The sequence below is a fragment of the Ovis aries genome, chromosome 9 (genome assembly GCF_016772045.2).
Source record: "Ovis aries strain OAR_USU_Benz2616 breed Rambouillet chromosome 9, ARS-UI_Ramb_v3.0, whole genome shotgun sequence".
Lineage (NCBI taxonomy): Eukaryota > Metazoa > Chordata > Mammalia > Artiodactyla > Bovidae > Ovis > Ovis aries.
The window spans coordinates 622,430-637,120 of record NC_056062.1 but is presented as its reverse complement, the minus strand read 5'-3'; the positions used below and the strand labels follow the sequence as shown (position 1 = coordinate 637,120).

The following is a 14,691-nucleotide window of genomic DNA, read 5'->3' as shown; positions in this document are numbered from 1 at the left end:
GAGAACTGCAGTCACTCTCCAGATGCATCTAAATTAGAGGCCTGACCTGTGGCAGTAGCTTGTAAAGGAGGCAAGTAGAATCTTCTCAGGAAAAGACAGGGAGATGGGCATTGCTACAGCCCCGGGCTCACGCTCACTGACGCCTGCTTTCCTGTCGGCTACCGCGTGTGTCTCATGGATGCCAGCCTCACGGCTTTCAGGGCCAGGCGGTTGGGGGACCTATCCCCCTGGTAGGAGACTTAAAAATTGGGGTGCTAAATGTGGGGTTCAAACTCTCAGTCTCTCAGGGAGAAACTAGGAGTTTGAGGTCCCTCCTGTGTGTCTGGCACTATGCTAGGAGTGGGGGTTATGGTGACTACGTCTCAGCCTCTCCTGCTGTTTTGATGTGAGCGTTCTCTTTCTGGATTTCCTCCAGAGGGAATTTCTGCATGTGTAGCTGCTCATGTGGTGTTTCTGTGAGAGGAGGGCAGTTAGGAGCCTCCTGAGGCCATATTTAAAGGCCACACCTACCCATACTTCTAAAAGGTAAACCTTAGTGAGTATTGCTTTTTATAAATGTCAGTGAATGACGGCTATAAATTATTACATTGCTGTAGAATTCTGTGCTGGTTTGATTAACTTAAGAGTATTTTTGATTGATGTTCCAGTTATTAAGCCACTGACGTGGTAAGAGAAGAAAGCTCAAGCTACTTTTAAATGTTTATTAACTTGAGTTTATTCTGTAAACATTTACTGAGTGCCTGCTCTGTTCTAGGTACTTGGGATACAAGTATCCAACCTTGTGGAAGCTCTAGTCTCCTAAGTAATGGACTACAAAAATAATACATACATTACATAAAAATAAGACAAAAGTACTCATAACTTCTAAAATATTAACCTGGGAAATCTCTAGATATACCGACAGCAAAACTCCAGCCGATGACTATAACCCAAGCAGAAGTGTTTTTGTTGCTGACTCACCATGCCATTTGGTTGCTCACTTATGACTTCATTTCACTGAATTCTGACTTTCTGATCTGAATTGCAATAAGGGTGTTAAATCAAATCTGTGGTTACCTTTGCATATTTTGTGACCTAAAATCTTTAGTTTATGATTCACTGTGTGCATAGTTTTCGAAACTGTCTCAGACCTACAGGGCTTCTTTTACTTCCTCTAGGTTTTGTCACTAAAAACATACTTTTGTGCTGTAGTGTAACCGCTCTATAGCTAATTTTTAAAACCTGATACAATATGTGTTTTCTGTGTTTCACTTTTTCCATCTAGAATATCTAACCGATATTGGTGTTACAAGGATTAAAATAATATGACATTTGTAAAAAACGTCACACTAAGGAAAATGCCTGCGCAAAGTAAATTTCAAGTCTGTGTTTTCTGCACCCACACTAGTCATTTATTTATTTCAACTATTTCTAATATTTTAGCACAGTAAGTAGGGTATTGTCTCTTTTTCTTTGTACACTTGTGAGGAAGCAGTACTACAATGAGAAACAGAAGCATTATGTATGTCCAGCAGGGCCATCTAAGGAATGTTTCTTTGTCTATAAACCACTTGTCTCAGAAGAAAATCCCTCTGAATGATGAAAACCGAGATGTTTTCACACTTAACTCTTTTTAAAGTTTTTTTCCTGATTTCAAAAGATGTTTTCATTGTTATAAAACGCCAAGATTAATGAAATTAATAACTTCAAAAGTGAAAAGTCCTTTATCCACATTCTCATCCCGCCTCTCTACCCATAGAGAGAATTAATATTCTATGTATATCCTCACATGTTTTTCCTAGTTGTATAATGTATTTTTTATTAAGTAAGACTACACTGTACATTCTGCTTTGCAACTGATTCCTAGTCACTTAATGTGCCTGGTGTTTGTATTAACATATTCACTTTCCTCTCCTCTCCAATAGCTACAGAGAAAAAGAAAAGGATTCGTTTGTGGCTGGCTGTGGGCCCAACCACAAACTCACTCAGCCTACAGATCTAAGAGTAGAAATGCCTTCCACTGACCTGTGTGCCAACCTCCAACCCTCTCTCCAAGTCGTGACCCAAGAGGGCACCAGGAGAGTGACTCTAAAGATCCTCACAGTCCACATCCAGGGGCCAGACCTTCCTGCGAGCATGAAGGACTGGGCTGAATGAAAAATCCACATTCACTCAGCGGTTAACCCTGAGGACCACAGAAACATAGTAAATGCTGCACCCTGAGGGGTCTGAGTGTTGCTGCCTGGCCTTGCACGCCCACCTGGCGCAGAAAGGATATTTTATTGAGGATGAGCAGGTCAAGCTGACTTACCGTAAAATCGCCATTGGAGGCTATTCATCCCACTTCACTCCTCCCGCTTCAAAGCTACTTTCCGTCACTCCAATATTTACCCTTGGAGCGATTAAGTCCTCCTTTATCTTTTCTGTGCTTTCCTTAGCTGCTCTTTTTAGCAGGTATGGTTTAAGCCAAATGTCAATATGTCAGACATTAAATCTCCATTCCCATGCACAGTGTGTACAATTGCCTCCTCTGTTATAACAAACGGAATGTCAATTAACTTGAGTGCAGAAGTTACACAAAACTGACTGACAGCAGTTTAGAAAGGACTCTACCCAGAGCGCTTGAAGTATTTAGCTTAGTTGAGGCCTTTCTTTCAGTCTGCAAAGCTGCAGACACAACAACAGAAGTGGAATTTTTGTAGGAAGGAGCGACAAGCTTTGGGGGCAAGAAAACAGGAAACCATTGTGCCAAGCAGCACTTTCACAGCTAGATGATGCCTCCACGGCATCATCGGGGAAGCTTTGGGGCTGGGGCTCCTGCCGGCAGGACACCCCCCTCCAACCGTGACGCCAGGACTGCAGTGGAGGGTGCCCCCAGCCCCTAAGCGCCCCAGAGCACCAGACCTTCTGAAGGCCACGTCCAGGTCTTCGAAAGTTAAACAGGAAGTGGTCCAAACAGGATGGCTAAAGCAGAGAATGGCCGCCGAGGGGTAAGAACGGGTCAGCAGAAGGCCCCGTCCTCCACCTTCCGCTCCTCGGCCGTCACAGAGCTCACGTGGCGGCCGCCAGCCTGGAGCTCAAGTCCTGCTCCCAGGGCCCCAGATAGGGCCAAAGTGACGCGTTCTGAAATCCTCTCTGGGAAACGAAAACCTCTTGGCTGTGCGACTTAACGGCTGCTTCAACCTGTTTCTTTCAGATACCATTGTCCTCATCGCCTCCATAGCGGTCGTTTCTGCCAAAACTCAGGGTAACATCTTCGCCACGTCGGCGCTGCGCAGCCTGCGCTTCCTGCAGATCCTGCGCATGGTGCGTATGGACCGGCGCGGCGGCACCTGGAAGCTGCTGGGCTCCGTGGTCTACGCGCACAGCAAGGTGAGCTCGCACCTTCCGCACCCGCGGCCGCCCTGGTCGCCAGACTCTTCGAAAGCAAACTTGGGCTTTTCAGAAACTGACTAAAGCCATGCGAGGACACAATGTGGATTATGTAAAAGTCACCATAAATATCCAAGCAGTAGTCAAACACATGAAATCATGCTCAGATTTTGTTTTTGTTCCTGTTTCAAGTATTTTTCACCTCTAAAAAATCTCTCTTTCTTTTTATATCTATAAGGCTTCCCTCATAGCTCAGTCGGTAAAGAATCTGCCTGCAATGCAGGACCCGGGTTCAATTCCTGGGTCGGGAAGATCCCCTGAATAAGGAAATGGCAACCCCCTCCAGTATTCTTGCCTGGAGAATCCCATGGACAGAGGAGCCTAGCAGGCTATAGTCCATGCGGTCGCAAAAGTCAGACACCACTTAGTAACTAAACCACCACCACCACCACCACCACCACCACCATACCCAAGCAGTAGTCAAAGACATGAAATCATGCTTAGATTTTGTTTTTGTTTGTGTTTCGAGTATTTTTCACCTCTAAAACATCTCTCATTCTTTTTATATCTAGGAATTAATCACAGCTTGGTACATAGGATTTTTGGTTCTGATTTTTTCGTCTTTCCTTGTCTATCTGGTGGAAAAGGATGCTAATAAGGAGTTCTCTACCTACGCAGATGCTCTCTGGTGGGGCACGGTGAGTGGGAAAATCCGGTTTTATTTATGGGATGTTGTGAGATGTTTCCTTTGAATACAGTGCAGTGATTCCCATGAGTGGTCTCAGTAATACTATAAAAGAACTTCCAAAAGGGAAGTTAGTTTTGTGCAAATACGCAGCACTTTTAATTATCTGAAGAGTTGCCTCACCGGCTTAGGTCTAACAAAGTTCTCTTACAAATCAACTTACTGCTTCATGCGTGCCAGTCTGTTGCAAAATAAAAATGAATAATTTTTTAACCTTGATTAAAATGTTCACGAGCTCACTTATTTAACTTTGTGGAGCGCAGCTTTGAAGTACAAATTGTTGTGTTGTTTGTCACTCATCAGAAAGTTTATCTGAGGCTTTAAAAAAAGAAATAGTAGCTGAACAAAAGCTATGAGTAAAATTTTGGTACAAAAAGGGAAAGAGAAAAGAGTGGTAACCATCTGTGAGATCAGAGATTACAGACACTGTGTTTCAAATGTTTCTACTCTTTTTCCTTTATATTGTTGTTAAAGGATGGTTTTCCAAACAAATAAAAGTTAAAACATGACTCTCGTACACATAGAAAATAAAGCATGTGTAAATATTTTAAGTCATTATCAGTGAAGGAACTAAGAAGATGTTACAGCCAGTTCAGAGGACTATCCACAGAACAGAAGTGTGTAAAGATTAGGAGTATTGAATCTGCAAACAGAGGCAAACCTGGCTTCTTCCACAGTGAAAGCAGGAAGTCAGAGGCGCCCCCACCAGACAGAATTTCTTTACATATCTATAGACAAGAATTATTTTGCATTCCTGCTGCAACTTACACAATCCTAAAATAGCTCAAAGGCCATGAAAGGTACAGAGTCTGCCCCCCCCCACCCCATCAAATCAGAAATCGATAACCTAGAAGAACATACTCTAAACAACACATAGTTTTGCACTGAAGCAAAAATTGTCTTTCTATTGTAAAGAATTTATTAAGCAGTCATTGAATTGTGTACCCTAATAAGAATGTTTTAAGATAAAGGAATGCTTTATGCAATGTGTAAACTGCATTTCTTTTTATTTTATTCCTTAATATGTGCCAAAAGGGTGAAAATACAACAGCAGTTAGAGTTGTCTGAAGAGTCTCTTTGGTCCAGCAAACTTGTTGTCTTATAAAGCACTTGTAATATTTCTTGAGTGTTAGATTGTTGCCAAAGTAAAAATGCATCATCTTCTTAAACTATGATTGAAGCATTAGTAAGTTTGTTAGCCAGTCTGCCCCGTGGAGCTCACTGCTGCGCTCTTCCGCTATTTGTCAGAAGCTCATCAGTGAGAACTAGAATTGTCATCAAAGACGAGGATAACTCATCAGGGCTTGAAGTAAGCAGAACCTGGTATAGCAGCAATAAAATGAGTAAGAATCAGAAGTATAGTCGTTTGAAGATTAAGATTCTTTTTCCTTAGATTGTCAGAGCTAAATGTCTACAAGATTGTGTCACTGATAACAAAGCATCCTGTTGTTTCATAATTTGGTTTCCAACTCCTTGCCCTCCCCCACAAGCAATAATGACCACTTTGAAAGAAGGAAAGTGGAAAACCCAGAAGAGAGCTGTCATCTGACATGCCTAAAATACTTTGTATGTGTTGAGAACAAGTGAAAATGTATGACTCATAGTGGGGATAAACTGAGTAAACTGAGCAAAAAGGAGGTTTTTCTAGCCAGCAAGGGGAAGACAGCGATTTGAATTTTAGTTTCTGCATCGCTGTGAAAATCCTAATGTGGCTGAATGACTGAGACCCGTGGGCGCCCTTCTGTACTGAGGTGCAGCTGCTGGTGCATCCACCTGGCACCTCTCTAGCCTTCCATCCATCTTCCTACTACTCTCCTTCCTACTTAACCCCTGCCTACTGCATTGTGTGTTGAGTGTGTGGGGGAAATTCTCCATGTACTTAGTCACCAGCTTGTTTCTTTGCCAGAATAACCCACGTAGCAGGTTTCCAAAGGTCATCTCTGTGCCTTTCAGGGAAAAGCAGCATCTATTCATTGATTTCAGCGCAGCAGTGCTATTCGACTGAAGTTTAACCTGTACTTAGGGCTTCCCTGGTAGCTCAGCTGGTAAAGAATCTGCCTGCAATTCAGGAGACCCTGGTTCGATTCCTGGGTAGAGAAGATTCCCTGGAGAAAGGATAGGCTACCCACACCAGTATTCTTGGGCTTCCCTTGTGGCTCAGTTGATAAAGAATCTGCCTGCAAAGCGGGAGACCTAGGTTCTATCCCTGGGTTGGGATCAACCAAGGGATCCCTGGAGAAGGGAAACGCTACCCACTCCAGTATTCTGGCCTGGAGAATTCCATGGACTGTACAGTCCATGGGGTCGCAAAGAGTTCTACACGACTGAGTGACTTTCGCTTCACTGCCACTGATGCTGGGAGGGACTGGAGACAGGAGGAGAAGGAGACGACAGAGGATGAGATGGCTGTAAGGCATCACTGACTCAATGGACATGAGTTTGACTAAACTCTGGGAGTTGATGATGGACAGGGAAGCCTGGCGTGCTGCGATTCATGGGGTCGCAAAGAGTCAGGCACGACTGAGTGACTGAACTGAACTTAACTGAATCTGTATTTAGCAGAATCTTTGAATGGCCTAATTATATCTCTTTCTAAAAAAAAAAAAAAAAAACTAGTCTTGACTACAGAAGCAAAAATTTTCTAAGATACTGAGCTTCTAGGAATAAAAAAAAAAGGCCTGGTTGGTCCACAGTGGGTTTGTTGATATTAACTAACTCATTAATGAAATTGTCTAAAGCCATAAAAAGCAAACAAGAGAACTTACTAGTTCTGTCCTTATAAGAACATATACTAGGTCTCCAAAATGAAGTAAAACAAATATGGAATACTCCACTGTGCTTAGCCACTCAGTCGTGTCCAACTCTTTGCAACCCCATGGACTGTAGCCCACTAGGCTCCTCTGTCCATGGGGATTCTCCAAGCAAGAATACTATAGCAGGTTACCGTGCCCTCTCCCAGGGAATCTTCCCGACTCAGGTGGATTCTCCACCACCTGAGCCACCAGGGAATCCCAAGAATACTATAATAGGTTACCATGCCCTCTCCCAGGGAATCTTCCCGACTCAGGTGGATTCTCCACCATCTGAGCCACCAGGGAATCCCAGGAATACTATAATGGGTTACCACGCCCTCCTCCAGGTGGTCTTCCTAACCCAGGGGTTGAACCCAGGTCTCCCACACTACAGGCGGACTCTTTACCAGCTGAGGCAGCAAGGAAGCCCAAGAATACTGGAGGGTATAGCCGATCTCTTTTCCAGGGGATCTTCCTGACCCAGAAATCAAACTGGGGTCTCCTGCATTGCAGGTGGATTCTTTACCAGCTGAGCTACCAGGGAAGCCCATGGAATACTCTATGTTTTATTATGTATTAATGAAGACCTCAATGAAATCTTTCTAGTTAAAACTGTCCATCTTGCATGTAATGCATACCTTGCTAACTAAGGAAACATCCGGAATATAGGGGAATGAAGGAAATGAAAGAATCCTGATTTGATGAGTTTCTTAGTGCTGGGCTTTGGTGAAAAAAAAAGAAATCCCCATTTATTAAAAAAAGAAAAAAACCTGAAGTAGTGATATATAATTTAAAATGCAATTTATAGTCTATGGATACAGCATTCAGTGAATTCCAAATATTATATGCAAAACTATTCCATGGAGAAGATACTTTTCCCAAACCAACTTTAGGAGGAATGCGTAGTGCGATCAGCACTGCTCAAAGCAATAGCAGTTCAGAGAACTTTGGTCCCTGGAAACTCTTCCCATAATAATAGATGACACTATTCAGCCCATAGTCCATAGAAAGGGCTGGTGTTAAGCCCCTGACAGGTACCCAACCACAGATGGGGGCTGCATGAATGGATATGGGGAACCTCTACAGCAAAGGAGCAGAGACCAATGCCCTTCCTGACAGACCTACAGCTTCAGGACAAACCTACAGCTTCAGGGAAGAAGGGCTTTGGGAATCAAGGTTTCAGTGAACAATGTTCTGGACTCTGAATGAGCAACTGAAGAGGCACTGATGACGAATGTTGCTGAGGCCAGGCAGCTATAGGAGGACAGGGTCTTCTGATTGCATAGCGGAGCTCTGCTTAACATCACTTCCTATTAGTATTATCCTCCTTTTCAGTTACGTCAGGTTTATTCTGAAGTAATCAAAGAACAGGTTTTCCTGGATTCATTTTTTATTATGAGCTCCTTCTTTCCTGTTATTATCTTCCCTCCTTTTGATTTGATTTAGATTTATTCTGAAGTAACTTAAGATCCCATCCTCCTAAAGTAGTTTTGCCTTGTAACGACCTTATCCTTGAAGGCCAACTTGTCCTTTTTTTAATTTACCACTCTTACTGTGTTGAAGATGGTGTTATGGGTTTTCTTTAAAGATGCAACAGCAGCAGATGGTATGAACTTACTCTTGAGGTATAAACCTACTCTGAATATAGCCTCCACCTGAGACCTGTGCTTGACATGATTCCTTTAGGCATGTAGAGGATTTGGCATTGGCCAGTTAGTCCTAGAATGTGCTCTTAGAGACCTCACACTTTTCCCAAGCAACAATATGGAAGGCTCTGTATGTAATGCACCCTCAACAGGTCATGCAGCCCATATGTATGCCATGAATTCATCCCCCTACAAAATCTAAGAGTAGGAAACGGTGCCAATTTGTGGAAAGAGCAAGGATACCCTTGTCCTTGATGACACTTGTCACCTTTCTGAGAATCAACCCCCCTTCCATCAGGTTTACCAGGACCTAGTGTTTTCTGCCACCTCTTAGAAGCTATCGGTTTCTGACTCAGTAAGTCTGCTGGTACCACAAATAGAAGTGTTTCTTACTACCAACGTGTGACCTGATGGAATCAGAAGTTTTACTTCCAACTATTCAGGATTACTAACCACCAAGTGAAAACTGAGACATACACCCTTGGCGATGCTTTCCATACAGTCTAGTGGTTATTAACCTCTCCAAGCCCCATGCCTACCTTTGGGGCATTTATGGGGTATATTGGGCATGAATCCCTGGAGAACTCTTTCCTAAGACATCTGTTCTTAAAATTGGCACACGTGCAACTCTGGACACTTTTGTTCAGTGTTATTCTAATAGTACTGAGCACATGCTGTATTAAAAAAAAAAAAAAACAGTATTATAGTCAGGAGACCAGGGTTCTAACCCCATCGTTAGTGTTAGTAGAGGTGTGATATTAAGCAATTGTTTAATATTGCTGTAAAACTGAAAAAATTATAGTACCCAAACACAAAGTTGCTCTGTGTTTCAAATGAGACTAGGACGTGTGGATTCACTTTATCCAATGCTGGATAGCTGTGACTGCCACTGTTCTTGCTTATCTGACCACAGGCCTGGGAGAACAAGTAGGGAGTGCTAATGCCCTGAGCCCCTGCCACAGCAGAGCTTGAGTTTCGCGATGCCACCACCATGGAGTTTCCAATGTGTAAAGACTGAAAATCTTTCTGACCTACTAGTTTAAGATGACCAAATGTCAAAATTAACTTCATAGATTCTATGACTACCTATGCTCAGGAAGTAGCCCAAGAGATTACTTGGGCTAAGAGAAGAGAAGAGGGAAGAAAAGAGACTAGAAAGAAGAGAAACAGAGCAGAGAGAAGGAAAGAGTGGGGAGGGAGAAGGAGGTTGTTGACAACTGTTGACAGGAATCTTCCCCCTTAAGAGACCCCTTAGGAATTGCTGGAGGGAATGTAAGTTGTGCACCCACTATGGAAACCAATACAGCTATTCCTCAAAAAAAATCAAGAATAGAACTACCACATGATTCTGCAATTCTGCCCTAAAGAAAACAAAAACACTAGCTGGAGAAAATACATGCACCTCATATTCTATTACAATAGCCAAGAGTTACAATAGCAGTGCTGTTTACAATAGCCAAGATATGGAAGCAACCTAAGGACCCATCAACCCATGGATGGATAAAGATATGGTTATATGCACAGTGGAATGTTACTCAGCCATAAAAAAGAATGAAATGATGCTATTTGCAGCAACATGGATGGACCTAGAGATTATCACACGCAGCAAAATAAGTGAGAAAGAGAAAGACAAATACCATATGCTTTCACTTACATGTGGAAGCTACAATACAAACAAATATGCCAGCACAGCAAAACAGAGACAGAGCCACAGATACAGAAAACAAACAGGTGGTTGCCAGAGGGCAGAGCAGGAGAGAGAGGGAAGAAATAGGTGAGGGAGACTGAAAGGTAAAAACTAAGAGAGTCCCAAGTATAAAGGGTACAGTGTGGGAAATACAGCCAATAACTGTACAATGTCTTTGTATGGTGATATCGTAACTAGACTTACCTTGGTGATGGTTTCAAAATGCTATAGAAATACCAAATCACTGTGTTGTGTAACAGGCACTAACAAAGGGCTTTAGGTCAATTATGGCTCAAAACAAACAAATAAACTCATAGAAAAAGAGACCAGATGTGTGTTTACCAGAGGCAGGGAGTGGAAGGTGGAGGAATTGAATGAGGATGGTCAAAAAGCACAAACTTCCAGCTATAAGTGCCATGGATATGATGTACCATGCAGTAAGTATAATGAGCTCTGCTGTGTGTTATATATGAAAGTTGCTAACAGAGTAAATCCTAAGAGTTTTAAAAATAATATATATATCCATTTCTTTAATGCTGTATCTATATGAGATGATGGGTGTTCGCTGAACTTACAGTGTTATTTCATGACGTGTTCAAGTCAGGGCATTGTACTGTGCACCTTAAACTTCTGCAAAGCTGTGTGTCAATTATATCTCAGAAAAAAAGATTAAATAAAATAAAAATAATTTTAAAGGGACCCCCCCCTTAGGGGGAAATTATACTGTACTGTGGAATTCTACTAATAGTCTATTTTAATATGCTCACATAAATGCATTAGCTATAAACAGCTATTCATACCTGTGTTCTCAAAACCAGACCAGTAAATATTTGTTGATTTGTTGCTGGAAGAAAAGAAGGTAGATTTATATCTCCTGGTCTCCAATTAATTGTGCTATTGAAAACAAACAATTAACTGTAGCTTAACCTATGTCTAAATTATAATCTGAACACAGCACCTGCCTCCCATTAAAGAAAAATATTGAGGAAAGCTTGGACCTGAGTTTACATTTGTTTTGCAGTATAATTCCTGAGGGAGAAAACACCTGATTGTTGAACCCACTAAGGGGCCTGGAGCCGACCTCCGACTTTGCTACCATTACTCCTTTCTGCCAATATTTGCAACCCAAAGACTTTCAGAAAATCTCTCCTTACCTGCATGACTGCAGTTGAAGGCAAAACTTCCTCTGAGCTGCTCCCACCTGCTGCAGCCCTTCCAGTAAATGTCCACCTGGAAGGACAGCACAACCCGCAGGCACCACCAAGCTCACCTGATGAGGCCGCAGGGGATGCAGGCCTGTCCTTCTGGTCCCAACCATTCCCGTCAGGCTGGTCTGCCAGCTTCCACCTCTAGGCATGAAGCGTGACAACCAATTAAAGTATTATTTTGCTAAAACAACACTGCAAGAGATATTGGAACTTTTAAAAAATGTGTTTTTTAATTGGTTAGGGACTTCCCTGGTGACTGAGATGGTAAAGAATCTGCCTTCAAAGCAGGAGACCTAGGTTTGATCCCTGGGTCAGGAAGATCCCCAGGAAAAGGGAATGGCTACCCGCTCCAGTATTCTGGCCTGGAGAATTCCATAGACAGAGGAGTCTAGTGGGCTACAGTCCATGGGGTCGAAATGAGTCCAAAAGAGATACTGGAACTTTTTAAAAGTGTATCTTTTAATTGTTTGAATTCAAAACTTTATGACATTTCATAGTCAAAAGTCAATGAGTATGAATCAATAATAAGTAAATATATATATAAATACATAAATTTTCAAAATTTCACTAACCAGCAGATGTTAAGAGCATAGATCCTAGGGGCTCTGGAAGGAGTCAGAAAATGGAATGACACTCAGTACAGTGGATTTCCTCCAGGCCTGATTTTTGCCAACTTCTTAAGATCACAGATGCCAACTATAAGCAGGTAATTCCTGCCAGAAGCTCCCAGGGAAGAGGGTGTCTTCAGGGCTTTCTGTGACCCCACCTTCGTCTAGCTTTACATCCAAACTAGACCAGTTAACTGCAGCTCAATCACTGGAGCTGCACGTGGCTTCTGGAACACAGAAGTGGGTGCATTGCTGAGCACAAGTGTGGGAGCGGAGACCCCGAAAGGATACTCAGTTCATGTGCAAAGGACCAACTGAGAAAGCTTCCCAGGGCCTTCCAGTTACTGGGGAAAGGGAAGAAACACAAGGTAATTGCACTGGGGTACCTCAAAGACAGCTTGACCCAAGAGCCCGGAGAATCAGCAGCCTTCCTGCAGACTAGTGCCTCAGAAGGTAAAGAATCTGCCTGCAATACTGGAGACCCAAGACTTGATTCCTGGGTCAGGAAGATCCCCTAGAGAAGGAAATGTCATCCACTCCAGTATTCTTGCCTGGGAAATCCCATGGACGGAGGAGCCTGCTGGGCTACAGTCCATGGAGTCACAAAGAGTTGGACATGACTGAGAGGTTAACACTTTCACTGTCCTGCAGCCCTCTTTCAGGATGGTTTGATGGAATGCAGCTCCCTGGTAGCTCAGATGGTAAATAATCTGCCTGTGGTGCAGGAGACCTGGGTTCAATCCCTGGGTTAGGAAGATCCCCAGGAGGAGGGCGTGGCAGCCCACTCCAGTATTCTTGCCCGGAGAATCCCTCTGGACAGAGGAGCCTGGTGGGCTATAGTCCATGGAGTTGCAACAAGTCAGACATGACTGAGCAACTAAGCACTGCACAACCAGAGGTTGCCTTAGAAAGGGGGCAGCCAGGTCAAGCAGGAGGGTCAGTGTGATGCCCCCTGATAACAGCAGGAGGCCCAGTTTCCCCCTTTGCAGCCATAGGAAGCAAAATGATCCACCCCACAGGCACAAAACACGAACCCTCGCCCACGCTTCCTGGCATCCTGGTGCTAGATCCTTCCTCAGCCTCACCATCAACAAAAAGCCCCTCAGCCCTCAACCAAGCAACAGCCCAATGACTGTAAGATCCGGCGGAGGAAGTGGCTGCTACAGACTGGGCTGTGGGCCACTCCAGTTCCTCCTGGCCTGGCCCTGGTGGCCCAAGAAGTAGGTGGGAGGGTCTCACCATCCTCCACCCCAGGCAGCCCAGGTGTGACTCTCAGGGTTCATGACACCTCCTTACCAGCGCTGTAAGAGGGGCAGCCCTGAGTTCAAAAGGAGGGCGCAGCACTCTTAACTGGACTGAGAACATGGTTGCTTTGCTGTGTCTGGAGGCAGGAGATTAAAACCCACTCAGAGCCCCAGGCCCAGGAGAACAGCTCAGATGTGTGACTGGAATGGAAAGCAGACAAAGAAATGCAACATTATTGCTGTGACCAGACCATGAAATTTCTTCTTCCATTTATTATTGTTAATAAACTACTGGAAAGGGTTAAGCTCTTTTGCAGAAATTTGTGGTAGATTAAACTCCTTCCTGCATATTTACGGTTATGAACGTGTCATGAGATGTAGCCAGGAGTGTTTTACCTGCAATCAGAATCCCTTCCGAGACTGCTGGTGGCATCTGGTTCGCTTGGCTGCTGGTTTGCAGAGCACGTTCTTTCTCACATCCTCACAGCCCAAATGAGCCCTCCCCATTCCAGGCCCTTCTCTCCCCACGGGTGATCCTCCTTGTCCTTCACTGCAGGTAATGAAGCCACCGTGAGCTTTTCCAGCCCAGCTCCCTCTTCATGTTGTGCCCACACAGTCTCCACCCTGTGGAGGATACGTTCATCCACACGACCAAGGCTAGCCCTCCACCATGTGCCCGTCCCCTCGGCTCGCTGTTGCTGCTTAGTCACCGAGTCATGTCTGACTCTTTGCAACCCCATGGACTTTCATTTGCCAGGTTCCTCTGTCCATGGGATTTCCCAGGCAAAATACTGGAGTGGGTTGCCATTTCCTTCTCCAGGGGATTTGCCCCACCCAGGGATCGAACCTGAGTCTCCTGCATTGGCAGGCGAATTCTTTACCGTCTGAGCCACCAGAGGAGCCCCTTTCTCGGGTACCCCCCACAAAGCTCCCAGCTCCCCTCTGCAGACTTGGCCTCTCTGCAGACAGGCACAGATCCATCCTAGAAATCCCCACCTCACGTCAGAGATTCCCAGGAGTTCTCACCCCAGTTTCTCACTCTGTTTGTTACCAATGTTCTTGAAAGTGTTCTTTATTTGTTTACTGAACACTTACTGAGGTCTTCTTATTTTGTGGCAAACTTCATGCTAGAAAACAAAGAGTAAAGAAACAGTTGAGGAAATGCAGCCCAAGGGAAAGCAGAGTAGACCACCCCTCATGATAAGAGCCGATGGGAAACGAGCAGGCCAGAGAGAAACCAGAGGCCCTGCCGTGGACAGTGGGGGTACGAGGCCTCTCTGAGGACAGCAGGCTTAGGACAAGATTGCAGAATGAGAAGGAGCCCTGGCAAGGGGGAATGGCTGAGGGGAGAGACTGTGCAAGGGCTCCGTGGAAGGATGGCCTCGCCTGTTCAAGGAGCTAAAAAGGACA

The 14,691-nt window shown here is 44.3% G+C and overlaps 1 protein-coding gene across 2 annotated transcripts in view; it reads left to right on the top strand.

The window, feature by feature from the left end:
- KCNQ5 (potassium voltage-gated channel subfamily Q member 5) overlaps positions 1–14,691 on the top strand; it is a 630,518-nt gene that overhangs the window by 493,740 nt on the left and 122,087 nt on the right. For both annotated transcript variants that reach the window (XM_027972759.3, XM_027972758.3), the window contains exons 4-5: positions 3,176–3,351; positions 3,924–4,049. In XM_027972759.3, coding sequence (XP_027828560.1) covers positions 3,176–3,351; positions 3,924–4,049 — 302 coding nt within the window. The remainder of the gene's footprint in view (positions 1–3,175; positions 3,352–3,923; positions 4,050–14,691) is intronic.